Source organism: Sapajus apella, unplaced genomic scaffold (assembly GCF_009761245.1).
Source record: "Sapajus apella isolate SASKATOON/1434 unplaced genomic scaffold, GSC_monkey_1.0 scaffold1, whole genome shotgun sequence".
NCBI lineage: Eukaryota > Metazoa > Chordata > Mammalia > Primates > Cebidae > Sapajus > Sapajus apella.
This window is the reverse complement of record NW_022436941.1, coordinates 25056864-25074663: the sequence shown is the minus strand read 5'-3', so window position 1 is coordinate 25074663 and position 17800 is coordinate 25056864. Positions and strand designations below refer to the sequence as shown.

Here is a 17800-nt window from a genome sequence, read left to right as displayed (position 1 = left end):
CCGAGAGGATCTGGTTGGTAGACCATGACATTGATTCCTGCCTCTAAGCCTAGCTTGATTCTCAGCAGCCACCACCTTTTTTGGTACTAGAATGGTACTTTTTACAGCACACTCATAAGTGGACGCTGAAATCACAACCTGGCCATTTGGATGTTCAACTAATGCTTTATGCTGTGGAGTCCCAGGAACTCACCAACCCGTGCCGGAACTCACTGGAGCTCAAGTATGTAGCGCTACCTTGTTTCTCTATGGCTGGGATTGTGAACATTGTTCATGTGTTTATTTCCCATTTTTTACTTTGGAGGTTTTGTTTTGTGAGACAAGGTCTCACTCTGTCATGCAGCCAGTAGTGTGATCATGGGTCACTGCAGCCTTGATCTCCTAAGGTTCAAGCCAACTCACCTCAGCCTTCCAAAGTGCTAGGAGTACAAGTGTGAGCCACTGCACCTGATCTACTTCTGAGCTTTGAGTTCTTTATACATTCTAGAGATGAGTCTCTGGAGATGAGTCCTTGGTCTGATAGGTGGTTTATAAACATTTTTCCCAATCTGTAGCTTTTCTTTCCATCTTCCTAATATAGTCTTTCAGAGAGCAGAAATATGGTCTTTTGCAAATACTCTGCCGCTGTAGCAGGAAAGCAGACACAGACAGTACATAAATGAACATGTGGATGTATCCCTTGAGTAAGTGTCCATTTGTGGTAAAGATATCTCTAGACAGATCAGTACTGACAGGTTATTTCATTAAGTAATAGTTGAGCTGGATATAAATTCTAACCTCAGGCTTATTTTCTATTATTCTATTGTCTTCTGTTGCTGCTGGTGGGACAGCAATTGTGAGCATGTTCTTCCTTCTTTCCACCCTCCTCAGTTGCTTTTAGGACCTTTTCTTTGTATTTTCTTCAATTTTGTTTTGATGGGTCTAGGTATGGATGGATTTATTGTATTGGGGATTGTGCGTCCTGGGTCCTTCATTCTGGAATTTGTTTTTTGACACAGACTCTCACTCTGTCACCAGGCTGGAATGCAGTGGCAAGATCTTGGCATACTACAACCTCCACCTCCTGGTTTCAAGCATTTCTCCTGCCTCAGCTTCCCGAGTAGCTGGAATTATAGGCACACATCACCATGCCTTGCTAATTTCTGTATTTTTAGTAGAGACAGAGTTTCACTATGTAGGCCAGGCTGGTCTCGAACTCCTGACCTTAGGTGATCTACTCATCTTGGCCTCCGAAAGTTCTGGGATTACAGGGATGAGCCACCACACCTGGCCTGGAATTTCTTTGAAACATATTGGATCTTCTCATTTCATCCTCCGTTTGTCACATTTTCCAATTGATTGTCTCTTCTGCTGTTGAATTCGTTAAGTTTTAAATGTCTGTGAATGGCAGCCACTAATTCTGGCATCTGAAGCTCTTCAAAGTCCACACCTCTTATTGCCACTGACTTATATGCCCTTAGGTGGGGCTTTGGCTATGGCAATCATATGCAGCACTGGCTGAAGAATCTCTCACTATGTGGGCTCTGATGCTATCTCAAGGCAGCTAGTGTTAGAACTGAATTAGAGGGACGCCCTGGTAGTGGGAACAAACCCCCACACATTTGCTCACAGAAGTCATCTTCTGTATTGATGGTGATGTGGTATTGGTATGAGAGCAGAGGGAAAATGGGGGCTGAGCATTTTCCCTAAACAGTGGTGTACATTCAAATCCCTAATGAGGCTGGGCACAGTGGCTCACGCCTGTCATCGCAGCTCTTTGGGAGGCCTAGGCAGGCATATCACCCAAGGTCAGGAATTCATGACCAGCCTGGCCAACACAGTCAAACCTCATCTCTACAAAAATATGTGCGTGGGTTTTTGGGATGCTGAGGCAGGAGTATTGCTGGAACCTGGGAAGTGGAAGTTGCAGTAAGCCGAGATTACGCCATTACACTCCAGCCTGGGCAGTTCATAAATAAGATATATGATTAACTCACAGTTCTACAGGCTGCACAAGCACAGCTCCAGCATCTGCTTGGCTTCTGGTGAGGCCTCAGGAAGCTTACAATCATGGCAGAAATGAGAGTGGGTGCAAAGAGAGAGAGGAGGTGCCAGGTTCTTTATAAACAAACTGTTCTCATGTGAACTAGTAGAGCAAGAACTCACACTTCACCAAACGGAGGGTGCTAAGCCATCCAGGAGGGATGCACCCCCTCTAACAAATGTGAGATTTGGAGGGGACACAAATCAAAGCTGTGTCAGGCCGTAAATGTTTTGTTTTGACTCTAAGCTCCTTGAATGACAATTGAGTATTTGCCCTCCCTGGCAAGAGAGAGAGACAGGCTTTCCCTCTGGGCTGGAAGGCAGATGCCAGACAGGGGTCAGAGTGCCAGCCAGCTGGGGCAGCTTACTGCACTGTGGAGGAAGGGCCAGGGGCATGAAACTGCAGGCATATAGGTGGATGTAGGCGGCCACCAGGGTGCAGGCAGTCTGGGGCTCCCAGGTGCCACATGGGTCCTGCACACACAGGCTGAAGAACGGTGCAGGGTCCATCTGAAATCACGGGCACCCAGTCACTGTCCCTACCCTGGGGAGTGGCATGGAGGAGGGGCTGAGGCTAGATTGGGGAAAGAGCTCTCTGTGCCCCACAGGCCAGGCTCACACTCACCACCGGGAAGCAGTTCCCCAAGCTGGAGCAGGGGTCGTGGAAGAAGGCCCGGCAGGTGGGGCTCTGTCCTGGGCAGGCCTGCTGAGTCTTCTCGGTGGCCCTGTAGTCACCATCCACCTGGCAGGACAGACACAAGACTAAGGCCTCCCGCTGGACCATGTGGCTCCCCAACATACATCCTCAGCAGAAGACTCCCCCAAACCCTGGGCCTGCAAAGTCCTCTACAGAGCCAGCAGGCCACCTGCCTCTCAGGGGACTCTACAGCAAGCAACCCTGAAGAGCCTCAGCCGGAGGCTGGGCAGATACACCCACTTACCTGCCAGGCCAGGCTGAGCTCCTCCAGGCTGCGGGTCACAGAGACATCAAGCAACATCAGCTCATTGCCTGCTTCATTGTCTTTGGTGCCCAGAAGGCTGGTGGATATATCTGTGGGGAGGAGGGAAGCTGAGGAGGTCATGAGAGCCCAAGATCCTCCCCCAGGGGACCTGTGTGTGAGATGAGCCTAAGGCACACCAAGAAGAGGTAGAATCCCGCCACCTCCACCCCCGACTTCTAGAGCCCAGGGCCCTGGCTCCAAACCCTCATCAGAGGAGGGAGAGAAAGCACAGGGACAGAGGGCAGCATGTGTCCCCCCGACCTCCGTCCCCTCCCCACATTCTCAGCTCAAGTGGCCAGAATCCAGGCCCTTCCTTTGTGTTCCTTGGCAAAGGGACCACAGAAGGCCCAACTCTACCCTGGAGCCACATATCCCAGGGACAGGGGCAGAAAGCCCTGGGCCTCTGTTCAATCATCTGGACACAAGGTCAGTAGCATGCTGCAGTGCTGGAGACAAGGCCAGCAGAGGCTCTGTATCCACAGTCACCACCTACAGCCTGGGGACCTCTGCACTGGAAGCTGAGAATGGTGCATCCTGAAGAGGCCCTTGTTGGTGGGGCCAACCCTGCTGGGGCCCAGACTTACCATGGTGCCAGAGGCCCAGAGTCAGGCTGCAGAGGCTGGTGGGCATGTCATAGGAGACAGACATTCTGTCCTCACTGGCCAGCTCAATCCTGGGGGCATCCCTCCTTTGTCATGGCAGGACACAGCTGGAGGTCTGGACAGCTCTCCCCCGGCAGGGAGGAGTTGTACAGCCTGTAAGCCTGTGGGCCAGAGGGGATGGGCAGGAGGGCTGAACCACAGCCAGGGGACAAGCTTGAAAGTGCCATCCCCCCAAGCAAACTGCCATAGGCACAGATCTCCGGGAGAAGCCTCGGGCCTCTCCTCACCTGCAGGCTGTGGTAGAAGATGAGGGTCATGTGGTTCAGCTCCACGGTCAGGGCTGTGAGCCCCAAGCCTGTCCGACTGAGCATCAGGGTGAATGTGTTGTGAGCAAAGTTTTGGGCCAGCAGGACGCTGCCGCACTGAGCGCTGAGGTCCCACACCTGGCCGTCGAAGGTCACCACATGCTGGGCCCCGGCCACCAGGGCATGGTCTGGGGAGAAGCAGCCCCAAAGGCAGGGTGAGTGGGGCCAGCTCCACCCACCGCAGTGGGAGCCCAGTGCCTGCTGGGCACCCTGATGCCTAGAGCCCCAGCTTAGCCTGCCCTGAGGCCAGGAGTTCCTCCTCCCCTGGTGCAGCAGCCAGAGGCCCAGCGATCCCCCACCAGCTTCAAGATGACATGAGCTGAAAGTCTATGGCCAATTCAGCCCTAACAAGGAATGGAGTCTTGAGACCTGCTACAAAAATGCTGTGCTAAGTAACAAAGCCTGGCTCACGGGCCACGTGTTCTATGCTTCCGTTTACATCAAATATCCAGAGCAGGCACAGCCATGGACACAGCAGGCAGATTGGAAGCTGCAACATTTCATTTTAGGATGATAAATATGTTTTAAAATCAACTGTGGTGAGGCATGCACAACTCTGAATAAACTCGAAGCCGCTGAATCGTGCACTTGAAATTCACAGATCAGCCAGGCATGGCAGCACTAAGCCATCCCAGCACTTTGCAGGGTTGAGGCAGGAGGATCACTTGAACCCAGGAGGTCAAGGGTGCAGTGAGCCGAGATAGCACCACTGCACTCCAGCCATGACAACAAAGTGAGACCTAGTCTCAAAAAAAAAAAAAAAATCACAGATTATACAAGTCATCCATTTAATCTCAAGGCAGCTACTGTGGGAAAAAACATTGACTGTTTAAGAGGATGGTCAACAGCTCCCTCAAACATGAGAGCAGCGGCCTGCAGACTGGCCCTCATCAGGGAAGGGAAGAGATGGCCCTTGAAGGAGCAGGTCTGACCAGTCTAGCCAGTGCGGCCCCTGAGCTGTGCCTTGGGGGTGCTCATGCCCATGGCGGGGAAGCACCATCTATGGTGCACAGCCAGGCACATGATGGCCAGGGCCAGCATCCTGAGGGAGGCACTACCGCCCCGTGCTCAGCTGTCAGAACTCAGGAGTACAGAGAAGCCTATGGTCACACACACAGAACTTGAAGACCAGGGTGTTTTCTACAACATTGGCGTGCTGCTTAGACATGACTGCACCCACGCTTCTAGGGAGCCCTAGCCGTCTGTGTGAGTCCCACACAGATAAACCACACCTTGCCAAGCCTGGGTACTCTGGCTCCCCCACGGACATGAGGGGCTCCCTCATGCATTAAGAACTGTACATGCTCCTTACCCATGTGAGCGAGCCATGTGGTTACTTACATTTCACAGTGGAGGAAGCTGAGTCTACAGAGGTTAGCAGACTCACCTGAGCCACACGCAAGCTCCCCAGGAGCCCAGAGCCAGGGCTGGTCATCCCAGCACCACTGTTGCTGCAGGTCGCCCCTGACTGGTGAGTCTGAATTCAATTAATGCCCTTCCAGCTGCAACGGGAGATCTGCTTTCTGCTCCAGCAGAGCCCACAGGGAAGGAGCTGGCCTGAAGCCCTAAGCTGCCTGCTATACTCCTCTGCTGGGCCAGGCCTTGTATTCTGGACAAAAGCAGGATGTGCAGCCTCAGCCCCAGTCCCATAGGACCTTGGGAAGTCCAGTAAGCTCTGGGCCTGGCACTGTGATGCCACGAGCCTCTGCAGGCTTGCCTGTGCCCCCACAGTACCTGCTTCTGCATGGCCCTGCTGCTGTGCCCATGGGGAGGAGGGCAGTACAGCCCAGGGCAGGACTCACACTCCCAGGGACCCTGCAGCAGGCGACGTCTGAGCCGGCAGAACTCGGCCAGCACATTAGCCCCGGACAGCTCTTGGAGCAGCCACAGCAGCTTCTCTTCCACCAGGTAGCTGGTCACTTGGGCCACGTCCAGGGGCTCATCCCCCTGAGGCAGCAGTGGCAGCATCACCACCACTGAGTAGTTCCTAGAGGGAACGCACAGGACAAGTCGCTGTGCCTGGCCGAGCCATGCTTTCTTTGGCTGCAGAAAGGGAGCTCACAGGTCTGCAAGAAGAGCTCTGCTGTGGAGAGCATGGGCATGCCTCTCAGAGAGGGGCTGTCCTTGTTCTAGGAAATCCCATAATGCAGTGGAGAAGAACAGAGGCCGGCATGACAGCAGAGGTGGGGGGCAAGGCCAGTACAGAAACAAGCTGCCCTATTTTGAGGACACAGGTGTCTGATGTCATGCCTGCTCTGTCCCCTGGGTCTTGGGCAGCATGGGGTCTACGTGTGGAGATGCCAAAGACAGGAGCTGGAAGGTCTAGGAAATTGCTTTGGTTTGCTTTTTGAGACAGAATCTCATTCTGTTGCCCAGGCTGGAGTATAGTGGTACGATTTTGACTCTGCGACCTCTGCTTCCTGGGTTTAAGTGAGTCTCCTGTCTCAGCCTCTGGAGTAGCTGGAACTACAGGCACTCACTGCCATGCCCAGCTAATTTTTGTATTTTTAGCAGAGTCAGGGTTTCACCATGTTGGCCGGGCTGGTCTCAAACTCCCAGCCTCAAGTGATCTGCCCATCTTGGCCTCCCAAAGTGCTGGGATTACAGGTGTGAACTATTATGCCCGACCAACAGGTCTAGGAAATTTCTACAGTTGAAGGGAAGACTGGAACTTTCTCAATATGTAGAGTAGGGGTCAAGCCTGTGAGATCTGAATGATCAGGGAGATCTCGGCTCACATGGTGGTGAAGTGGGAAGAGGAATGTTGCACACTGTTTCTGATAGGCCAGTGGAGGGGGTGCAGGGGCAGGTGGCCTCACTTACCTTCTGGGGAGCCCCGAGGCTCTGCAGCTGAAGGTGGGAAGCAGCCTGAATGCCCTCCCTGCCAGTTGAATCCATTTTTTGACACCTCCACCAGATCTCACTCACCAGGTAGGCAAATAACCAGGCAGGTGATTCTTCAACCAAGCCAAAGCCCCACCGTGGGAGCTCTTCCCTTCCTCAGCCTACATTCTGACCACAAGCAGCAGGAGCAGGAACTTGTGTTACATGGAGCCTTTTCCCCACGATGTGGGTTTAGTCCCTATTCTACAGCTGGGGAAACTGAGGCACACAGAGCCGATGCAGAGGAATCTTGCCAGCAGCGTGGAAGAAGGGGGCTGCCTCTCTGCCTGGAGCCCAGTTCCTGGTGGGCCACGTGCCTGGGAGGGAAAAGGATACTGGTCCCCAAGCCCCTGCTCTAGACTGGGTTCCCCACTTCTATCCACCACACCCGTGTTCTCAACACAGAACCAAAGGGGCCTTTTGAAGTGAAAGGGTGATCACGTCCTTCCTAGGTCACAGCAGAAGCCAGAGCCCTCCCCCCATCCCCCAGCCTTGGGACATCCCAGTCCCTCCCAGTTGCATCCACTCACCCTTGCTCACATTCTGTTTCAGCCCCGCCAGCTTGCTTTTCAAACAGGCCAGGGCATGCATGGCGGCTCGTGCCGGTAATCCCAGCACTTTGGAAGGCCGAGTGTCTGGAGCCCAGGAGTCTGAGAGCAGCCTGGCTAATACGGTGAAATCCCGCCTCTAGTCAAAATACAAAAATTAGCTGGGTATGATGGCACATGCCTGTTAACCCCAGCTACATGGGAGGCTGAGGCAGGAGAACCACTTGAATTTGAGAGGCAGAGGTTGCAGTGAGCTGAAATCACACCACTGCACTCAAGCCTGGGTGACAGAGAACGAGACTCCATCTTAAAAACAAACAGACCAGACACATCCCTCTCCCAGGCCTCTGTGAGGTGGTGCCCCCACCTACAGCTCTCCTCCCACGCTGGCTGCATGGCTCTTGCTCACACTGTACCTTCTTCTCAAAGCCGGCCATGGCCACACCATAGGATCCTCCTGCCCACCATCTCACCAATGTTCCTTCTCTAGCATTTGCCACCTAATGTATCGTTCATTGGTGATAAATGATGACCAGTGGACCATGCCCAGCCTGTAGCCGGCTTCTGCACAGCCTGCAAGAAAGAAGGGCTTTTGTGTGTTTAAAAGATTACAAAGCAGGCTGGGTGTGGTGGCTCATGCCTGTAATCCCAACACTTTGGAAGGCCAAGGTGGGTGCATCACCTAAGGTCAGGAGTTTGAGCCAGGAGTGGCAAAACCCTCTCTCTACTAAAAATGCAAAAAATTAGCCAGGTGCGGCAGTGCACATGCCTGCAGTCCCAGAAACTCGGAAGGCTGAGGCAGGATAATTGCTTGAACTCAGGAGGCAGAGGTTGCAATGTGCTGAGATCATACCACTGCACTCCAGCCTGGGCAACAGAGCGAGACTCCATCTCAAAAAAAAAAAAAAAAAAAAAATGATTACAAAACGAAAGCAAGGAAATGTGACAGAGCAGAATGGCCTGCTTAAGAGGTGACCCAGGCTCTCTGCAGGGAGTTGTGCACACCCTGCTGTGGATGATTTTTTGTGTGTCATGTCTGTCTCTGAGTAAAAGTGAGCTTCCTGAAGGCAGGGGTCAGCCTCGCCTGCTGCATTCCTCTGCAGCTCCTAAAATCCTGTCTGCACTGGGACAGTGCTCACGGGGTCTCTATGGAGTAAGGAAGAAAGCACAGCCTCCTCTTCTGTGAAATGGGGAGTGAAGAAGCCTCTGTGCAGGGCGGTCAGAGGAGTCAGTGAGTCAGAGCATGTTGAAGCATTCAGCACTGCACCTGATGTGTGGCAGGAACGCCGAACGCGCCACTCCCAACCCTGCGTTACCTGGCTGCGAGGCTGTACAGGTCTAGCAGGGGTTTGCAGAGCCTCTTCAGTGCCCTTGAGAATGTGGCCTCAGCCCAGGATAGCATCTGTTGGGCCACCTGGAGAGGGAGGGGACAGTGAGAGCTGTCACAGTTGTCCTCAACTGCCACCCACGCCCCATCCTTGCCCTCACTCACCAGCTCCAGGGTACCTTTCACGGCCCCCAGGGCTGCCCTGATGGGCCTGGGACCCCTGTTGCCTGGCATCCCAGGCACCCAGGCCTGCAGCCACCACATGGCCTCCTCTGCCTGCTCCCGCCACACCTCCTCCAGGGCCCGCAGTGTTACCTCCAGGTAGGTGTCCTTCAGTGTGGCCAGGGGCCCTGCAACGGGCAGCCACCACCCACCATGAGGCCTCTGGGCAGCTCGGAGAACAAGCCCAGGCCTCAAGGAGATAGGGCCTGTTCCTGGGATTAAGATGGGGGGAGTGGGGGAAAAGAAATAGAGCAGCAGGCAGTGGTGACTGCAGGCAAGTTGTCACAGCAGACCCGAGCCGCCTCTGCAAGGCCTGCTCATAGGTTGTCTGGGAACTTGGATTGGCGGAGAATCCTAGAAGTGATCCTAGAAGTGATACGAGGCTCTCTGCACATGAACTGTTTGTACAAACGTGGCTTATGCTGGACCACTGCTTGCCTCCTAGAAGTCTGACAGTGTGGTCCATGCCAAGCAGCACCTGCCAATGTGACAGCCCCCACTAAACACCCTGGGTGACATACTGCTGGGATAGCCAAGTGCATCTCATGTGAAGATGCTGGGACTGGGAGAGGACACTGGGTGCTGGCCCTGGTTCCCCTGGACTCGGCCCTGGCCCCCTTCCCTGTGCTGACACTCCTGCCTCCTCCCACTGTAGTCAATCACAGCTGTGAACAGCACCATGTGGCGTCCTGGAGCACTCCTCCCAGGTCACTGCCCTGTGGGTAGCCATGGGACTCTGGCACAGCAGAGAGGATAAGGAGGTGACATTCAACAACCCATCAGAGGGATGCCCACCCTGGCACTGGGCAGGGTCTTGGGGCTCTGTGCTGGGCCAGGCATTAGGCACGGATGGTGGAGAGGCCAGAATTTCCTAGTCCTGCCAGGAGGGCAGTTGGGGTAATAGCTGTGAGTGTTTAAAGACCACACAGCCACAGAGAGCTCATTGTGGAACCAGAAAGAGACCCCGTGGCAGTGAGCTTCACAGAAAAAAGGCGGAAGAAAGCAGGCGGAAGACTGAAGAAACCTAGGCAGCAGGCACAAGAGATATTAGCTTGGACACCCTGAGACAGCAGTCCACGAAAAAATGAAGGTTGGGCCGGGTGTAGTGGCTCACACCTGTAATCCCAGCACTTTGGAAGGCTAAGGCAGGCAGATCACGAGGTCAAGAGATCAAGACCATCCTGGCCAACATAGTGAAACCCCATTTCTACTAAAAATACAAAAATTAGTTGGGCATGGTGGTGAGAGCCTGTAGTCCCAGCTACCTGGGAGGCTGAGACAGGGGAATCGCTTGCACCTGGAAGGTGGAGGTTGCAGTGAGCCAAATTTGTGCCATAGCACTCCAGCTTGGGCAACACAGCGAGACTCTCCACTCATAACCACAAAAAAAAAAGAAAAAAAAAACCTCAAGGCTGTAGGTCTGTAAGAGATAAGGCGGGGTGGGGAGGTGGTCTCAACACAGCTGGGCTGCAGGCCTGTGGGAAGCAAGGCCACCGTCTGATTGAAACAGTGACATAGGCCAATGTGAGGGCTTAGGGCCCCAGACTGGGCAGGGATTTTGGTACAGGGTTGAGCCCTCCCTCCCACACTCACATTCCAGTTCATTCCACAGCTGCTCCAGCCCCACCTGCAGCTGGTCCAGGTAAAGAGGTGCTGGGTCAGTGCCTGCCTTACCTGGCTCTGGCCCCACAAGGTGGCGACCGCCTGACCACTCGCCTGCACCGCCTCCAGCCCTCCCTGGGACAGCTGTAGGAGGAGGCCTGCCACACCATCCAGGGTGCCTGCTGGCTGTACCTGGTCAGGGAAACTGAGGCAGAATTGGGGTGAGGTCTGGGGCAGAGAAAGCCCCAGACCCTCCTGCCCAGGGTGGGATGCCTGGCCAGTAAGGGCTACAAGCCAGGACAGAGGGGGAGCTCTCCACCCAACCCTTCCCCGCTGTGCTACCCACCAGGTGATGGAACCTTCTCACAGATGCACTCAAGCCTTGAACCCTCTCTTCCAGCTGGGCTTGCACTTGGGAGGCAGCCACTGCATCCTGGACCATGAGGACAGAGAAGAGGCTGGGACTACTTCGGGGCCACGTAAGAGTGAAATAGACAAAAGGTCTCGGTGCTAGTGGCAGGTGGAGGCCTCACCCTGGGGCTGTCTACTGTGGCTTCTGGGCACAGATGGACCCAAAGGGCTCAGGGCCCTTGGCACTGTGGCCTCTGCCCAGGGAGAGAACGGTAACCCCTTCCCTGTGTCCCAGCCTAGGCCCTCTCACCTCCACGTGGCCCAGCAGGCACTCCTGGCAGCCGTGCGCAGCCAGCAGGAGGCTTTGGCTGGCAGCCTGCAGGGTCAGGTGTCCCAGGGGCTGGAAGGGCTGCCTGCTATCCCAGAACAGGACCTCTGCCTCCGCTGTCCACCCATGGGCATGTGCCCACAGAACCCCTCTCTCTTCTCTGCCCCCTGGAGCCAGAAGGGGACCTGCTGGTGTACTCATGATGTTTCCAGCTGCCCACTCCTCCTCCACCACTTTTTGTAGCTCCCCGCTGCCGCAGGCCAAGCCTCAAAGCCCTAAGACTTGAGAACCTGGAGCTGTCCCACCTCCATCAACCTGTTGAGCCACCCGAAGCCCCCTCTTCTGTACCCTTCCCAGCAGCCTCACCCAACATGGCAGTCAGGGAGGGATGTCATACAGTCCTGACAGGGTTTCCTGAGTTTTCTTTGAGACAGGGTCTCACTGTCACTGAGGCAGGAGTGCAGTGCCACCATCACAGCTTGCTCCCAGCAGCTGGGACACAGGAGCGCACCACCCCGCCAGGCCTTTAAGTAGAGACAGGGGTCTCACTGTGTTGCCCAGCCTGGTCTCAAACTCCTGAACTCAAGCAATCCTCCTGTCTTGGCCTCCCAAAGTGCTGGGATTATAGGTGTGAGCCCCTGTGCCCAGCCCTGACTTCTGAGATCTTAATGTCCAGACCCATCTCCTTTCTTGAGCCAACGGGGGCCATGACCCAGTGAGCAGAGCTGGGATCCAGCTGCCACTCACCCTCCTCATGGGCCACAGAGTCCTGGAGACAGCTTGGGGCTGTCTCCCGAGACACAGATAGCCTCACTTTCTCCTCCCCATTGTCCACATTTCCCTCCAACTGGACCAGGCTTTGAGAAGCCAAGGTGGAGATGTGGCCCAGTAGGCCGACCCACTGAGCCTTAGAGCTGCAAAGCTGGGAAGGGGAGGGCAGAGGCCTGAATGGAGCCTAGCCCAGGCCCTGCCCCTGGTCTCTGTCCCCTGCCAGCCCCAGGCTCAGGAACGGGCTGGCTGGGGAAGCTGCGGTCGGACCTATAGGAAACCAAGGGAAGGTACAATACACATGCCCGATCTCCAGGGCACCAGGTTCCCCACGCCACATCCCTCTCCAAGGATCCCAGTGCCTCATCACAGAAAGCACCTATGAAAATCCTCAGGGCCGGGCGCAGTGGCTCACTCCTGTAGTCCCAGCACTTTAGAAGGCCAAGGTGGGCAGATCACTTGAGCCCAGGAGTTTAAGACCAGCCTAGGCAACATGGCAAAACCCTGTCTCCACCAAAAATACAAAAATTAGCCAGTCTCACAACAAATAGATTTATAAATTTTTAAAAATATTCAATTAGGCTGAGCGCGGTGGCTCACACCTGTAATCCCAGCACTTTGGGAGGCCAAGGCAGGTGGAGCATGAGGTCAGGAGATCGAGACCGTCCCGGCTAACACAGTAAAACCCTGTCTCTACTAAAAATACAAAAAAATTAGCCAGGCATAGTGGCACACACCTGTGGTCCCAGCTACTTGGGAGGCTGAGGCAGAAGAATCACTTGAGCTGGGAGGTGGAGGTTACAGTGAGCCAAGATGGCACCACTGCACTCCAGCCTGGGCGACAGAGCGAGACTGTCTAAAAAACAAAACAAGACAAAACTCAACACCCATCTAGGAGCCCACCAACCCAGTAGCAGCCGCCACAGGGTAACTTAGCAATGACTGCTTCCCAGGCCCCGCCCAGACAGTCTGATTTAATTGGTTTGAGAGGGGCCCAGGCACTTGAGTTTCTAACATTCCCAGTGCCCTGGTGTTTCTGCCGACAGCTCAGGCTTTCTGAGTTTGCATGGGAACCACTGCAAAGTCTAAGCAAGTTCAAGGAGACGTGGGTAACACCCCAGGCACGGAGCAGTTTACCTCAATCCCTGCAGGCACCCAGCCTTGGGAGCACAGTGGGGACCAGGACCAGGACAGGTGAGTCTAGAATGGGGCTGGGGAGAGGCACAGAGGCCCCAAGAGAACACAAGCCTGGAGGAGGCCCTGCAGAGGAAGGAGCCTCAGCTACCCTGTATTCTAGTCCAGACGCTGCAGCTAACAAGCTGTGCACCCTTCAGTAAGGGCGGCACCCTCTCTGGGCCTCAGCTCCAAGGTCTGTAAAACATACAGAACAATGGCTCACAAAACTTGGCAGGACTTAAGAGTGTGTGTGTGTGTGTGCGTGTACACGCACACATATGTGTCTGTTATGGGTTGAATTTTGTTCCTCAGATATGTTGAAGTCCTAACCCCACATACCCACGAACGTGGTGTTATTTAGAAATAAGTTTTTTGCAAAAATGTAATCAAGTTAAGATGAGGCCACAGTGAATGAAGGCAGGTCACACACCCAGTGAATGCTGTCCCTGGGAGAAACCCACCACATGGGACAGAGGCAGAGACTGGCACGATGCCACCACAGCCAAGGGTTGCCAGCAGCCACCAGAAGCCAGGGGTGGTACGGAGGATCTTCCCTAGGGCTTTCAGAGGGAGTGTGGCCCTGCTGACAACTTGATTTTGGACCTCTGGCCTCTAGAACTGTGAGACCAGACATGTCTGTTGCATTAAGCCTTCCGGTTGGCATTTTAATACAGTAGCTCTTGGAATTGAATGCAGGGTGCTTCCCATACATGCAGAAGCATGTCGCTCTCCGAGGAGACCCAAGTTGGTAGGAGGGGACAGCCCCAGACTCCTGTGGAATTCCACATAGCACAGTGTGATCCTGCCAGGCAGGTGGGGGCAGAGGACAGTGTGCAGACAACACAGAGTCAGCCCTGCACGGCTCCCCGTGATTAAGCTCAGCCCCTCACTGGCTATCGGTGAAGAGTGACGGCCCCACCTGCCTCTGTGCAGTCTGGGCAAGTGCCTGACCTCCCTGAATCTGTCCTGGGGCCACTGGGTTGCGGGGAAGAAGAAACAAGGCTGGGAAAGCCTCTGGCCACTCCACAGACCCCAGAATGGAACGAGTGAGAAGGAACCAGAACGGCTGTCCCAAATAAATCGGGGACAGAGAAGCAAGAGGACAAGCCACTTGCTGAGTGTCCACCACAGGCTCATTTCCAGGCATCCGGTTCCTTCGGACATGGTGCTTACAGGTCCGGGAACAGCCAGGAGCCTGGCTGGGAGACAGAGAAGTGACCGTAAGTCCTGGAGAACAAGAACCTTGGAAGGAGAAGCTCCTTTGAAATGGCCATGGCTGCTGAACTGTCAACCCACAAATGCCATCCTCATCCAGCTCCAGACGCCAGGAAGGGAGGGAATTCCCTTCTCACAAGGTTCTACTACGTGCAGATGTTGTTCAAATGTCTGTTTTCCTCCTAACGATTCTACAAGGGAGATGGTAGATGTTCCCATTTGACAGAGGGAAACAGTGAGGCTCAGCAAAGGAAAGTCACAAGGTCAAGTTGACCCGGCCAGGGAGGCAGGAGGTGAATGGAAACACCAAGAGAGCACCTGCCATGTCACGTGCCTTGGCTATGCAGGCAGTGGGAACTGGTATCCAGATCCCCAAAAACCACCCTATGAAATATCTGATCCAAGATGAGGAAACAGATGTTCAGAGAGGTTCCTTGCTGGGATGAAATGGCCAAGTCAGGGCAGAGTAGGCATTGGAGGCAAACTCTGCCCCTTCCTACTTCCCAGGACTGCTGGGAGGCAGGAGGGGGAGGAGAGGGGGCCAATAATGGCTAATGACAGCAAATACTTATGTAATGGCTATTTTCCATCAGGCACTGCTGTAAGCAATCTATGCCTATGAACATATTTAATATTTGCAATATTAACCTCATGGGAGATAGGGCCAGTGCAATTATACCGTTTTACTCAGGAGGAAACTCAGGTGCCAGGAGGCATCTGGGCTCAGATTTAAACTTGGGCAGTCCAGACACTACCTCTCTGTTACAGGAAGGGCTGGGTGTTGGGGCGTGGAGGAGCTGCTTGGTCTCGGCACCAGGGCCAGGCCTGGGGTTCAGCAGGTGTTCACCCTACCCAGAATGATGCTCTGGCCCTATCCAGGGTGCTGGTCTGCAGTTTCTCAGATGGCCACTAGATGGCGGGGCCGCCCAGGCAGTGAGGACCTGCTGACCAGGGAGGAACGGGAGGGAAGTCGGGGCATCTTCCCCAGGGACTGTGAGCTCCATCCTGGCCACCCACCTCCAGCTCCCTGGAGAAGTCAGGTGAATGAGGCCTGCTGTGGTTTCGGAGGGTCAGGCTGAGGTGTAGGCCGTGGGCTGGGGCTGGGCGAGGCCTGGCTGTCAGCGGGAACACAGCAGGAGCCCACCCGGCCCAGGATGTGATCTCTGGAGACCAAGAGGGCCTAGGACCAGAGAATCTGGGTATCAGGCAGGTACGGGGAGGGGGTGGAAGCTTCCTCTCCTCACCATCCCCTGCGCTGGGAATGCAGCAGCAGCTGTCACCTCCCAGCCTCCACGCCTGCCTCTGCCCCAGCTGACCTCTAAGAAATGCAAATCAGGGTCGCACGTGGTGGCTCACACCTGTAAGCGCAGCACTTTGGGAGGCCGAGGTGGGTGTATCACGAGATCAGGAGTTCAGCCTGACCAACCTGGTGAAACCCTGTCTCTACTAAAAATACAAAAATTAGCTGGGCATGGTGGTGCTCACCTATAATCCCAGCTACTCAGGAAGCTGAGGCAGGAGAAATGCTTGAACCCAGGAGGTGGAGGTTGCAGTGAGCTGAGATGGCACCACTGCTCTCCAGCCTGGGTGACAGAGCAAGACTCTTTGTCTCGGGGGAAAGGAAAAAAAACGCAAATCAGATGTTGTCCCCTACACTTAGAAGAGAAGCCAGGCTCTGGTATGGCCTGTGGCCTGTTTAGGTTTCCCAACCTCACCTCCCTCTCTCCCTCCATAAGGGCTGCCCTGTGTTCCTCAAAGCAAAATCCTGCCTCAGGCCCCTTCCCTCTGCAGGACTCACCCTCACCAGTGAGGCCCCTTTTCCAACACCCTGCTCCCTCTCCCTGCTCCCTTCCTGCACAGCATTTACCATACCCTGATCACAGACCATGCAGCTCTAGTTTGCTGTATATTCCTGGTCCTGCTGGAATGCACCACCCAGAAGGCCGGCACCGGGTCTGTCTCTTTCATTACCCAGTCCCTGCACCTAGAGCACAGCCTGGCATAGGTGACACACACACACGTTTTCTGAATGAACAGAGGAATAGATAACAGGTGGGAAACTATGGTTCAGGGCTGAATCTGGCTCACTGCCCACTCTTGTAAATACTTTTACTGGAATACAGTCATATGCATTCACTTACGTATTATCTATAGCTGCTTTCACAAGACAGTGGTGGAGTTGGTAGTTGCAACAGAGACTGGATGGTTCATAAATCCTAAAATATTTATCTTTCCCTTTACAGAAGATTGTGGGCCCCTGGGAAGGATGGATGGGTGGATGCATGGATGAATGGTGGGTGGTTGGATGGGGGATGGATGATGGATAGATGTTGGATGGATGGTGGGTGGATGGACGATGGTGGATGGATTGTTGGATGGTAGATTGATGGATAGATGGTGGATGGTCTGATGGACTGTGGATGGATGGATGGTAGGTGGATGGATGGATGGTGGGAGGATGGATGGATGGTGGGTGGATGGTTGTTGGATGGTAGATGGATGATGGATGGTAGATGTTGATGGATGGTGGAGGGATGGAGGGATGCAAGGGAGTGAGGGTGGGAGGGTTGGAGAGCAGAAATAAGGGGATGGATGGAAGGATGAGTGAATGAATGTATAGATGGGTGGGTGAATAGAAGAACCAATCAACCCCAGGAGGGGAAAGGTGTTGAGGAAAAGGGGCCCCAACACCTCTCTTCTGAGGCAATCATGACAACAGCAACTCTAACTTCTATGCCAGACACCGAGGCTGAGCATTCCTGCATCACATCTCTCTTAACTCTCACCATCACCTACATCCTGGAACCTGCTGCTGCTTCCATTCCTCAGATGAAACACTGGAGGCTGAGAGAGGAGATGCACCCTGTCCAGTCACCCAGCAGGCAAATGGCAGAGCCACCATGCTGGCGTCTGGCTGCCTTGCTCACACCCCTGCACTCTGCAGGTACCACCCACCCTGCTGCCCCCTCATCATGGGTCTCTTGTCCTCCGGCTGCCTGTTTCCCCAGGGCAGACTCACCCTGGGCAGGTCACAGAGCCCCAGGTGGAGGGAGTGCCGCAGCCAGCATGCGTAGTTGGTCTGTACTTCTCCCCGCAAGCTCTGCTGGGCACAAGAGGCCCCGAGGATGTGCTCCAGTGTGGCCTCTACAAAGATCTTGTCTGGCTGAGATGGCCGATGCCTCTGGAATGAGAGGGCTCATGGGTCATGGGCTCATCATGTAAGAGAATGCCCATGGCCAGCCGCAGGTGGAGACCCTCACCTAGCAAGAGCATGTGCCAGGAATCCACCATCAGAACCCTCATCTGCCACAGCACCCCCTTACACTGTGATCAGGACTTTTTTTTTTTCGAGACAGTCTTGCTCTGTAGCCCAAGCTGGAATGCAATGTC

The 17800-nt window shown here is 54.5% G+C and overlaps 1 protein-coding gene across 1 annotated transcript in view; it reads right to left on the bottom strand.

Moving 5' to 3' along the window:
• Positions 1-2037: 2037 nt before the first annotated feature.
• The window catches only part of LOC116553942, a 34141-nt gene continuing 18378 nt past the window's right edge, over positions 2038-17800 (bottom strand). The window contains 16 exon segments of the mRNA XM_032282026.1: positions 2038-2532; positions 2648-2764; positions 2964-3073; positions 3608-3713; positions 3715-3786; positions 3913-4118; positions 5793-5977; positions 8738-8835; positions 8914-9098; positions 10564-10620; positions 10623-10764; positions 10919-11005; positions 11234-11418; positions 11999-12173; positions 15428-15660; positions 17366-17591. Coding sequence (XP_032137917.1) covers positions 2227-2532; positions 2648-2764; positions 2964-3073; positions 3608-3713; positions 3715-3786; positions 3913-4118; positions 5793-5977; positions 8738-8835; positions 8914-9098; positions 10564-10620; positions 10623-10764; positions 10919-11005; positions 11234-11418; positions 11999-12173; positions 15428-15660; positions 17366-17591 — 2490 coding nt within the window. The 3' untranslated portion in view covers positions 2038-2226.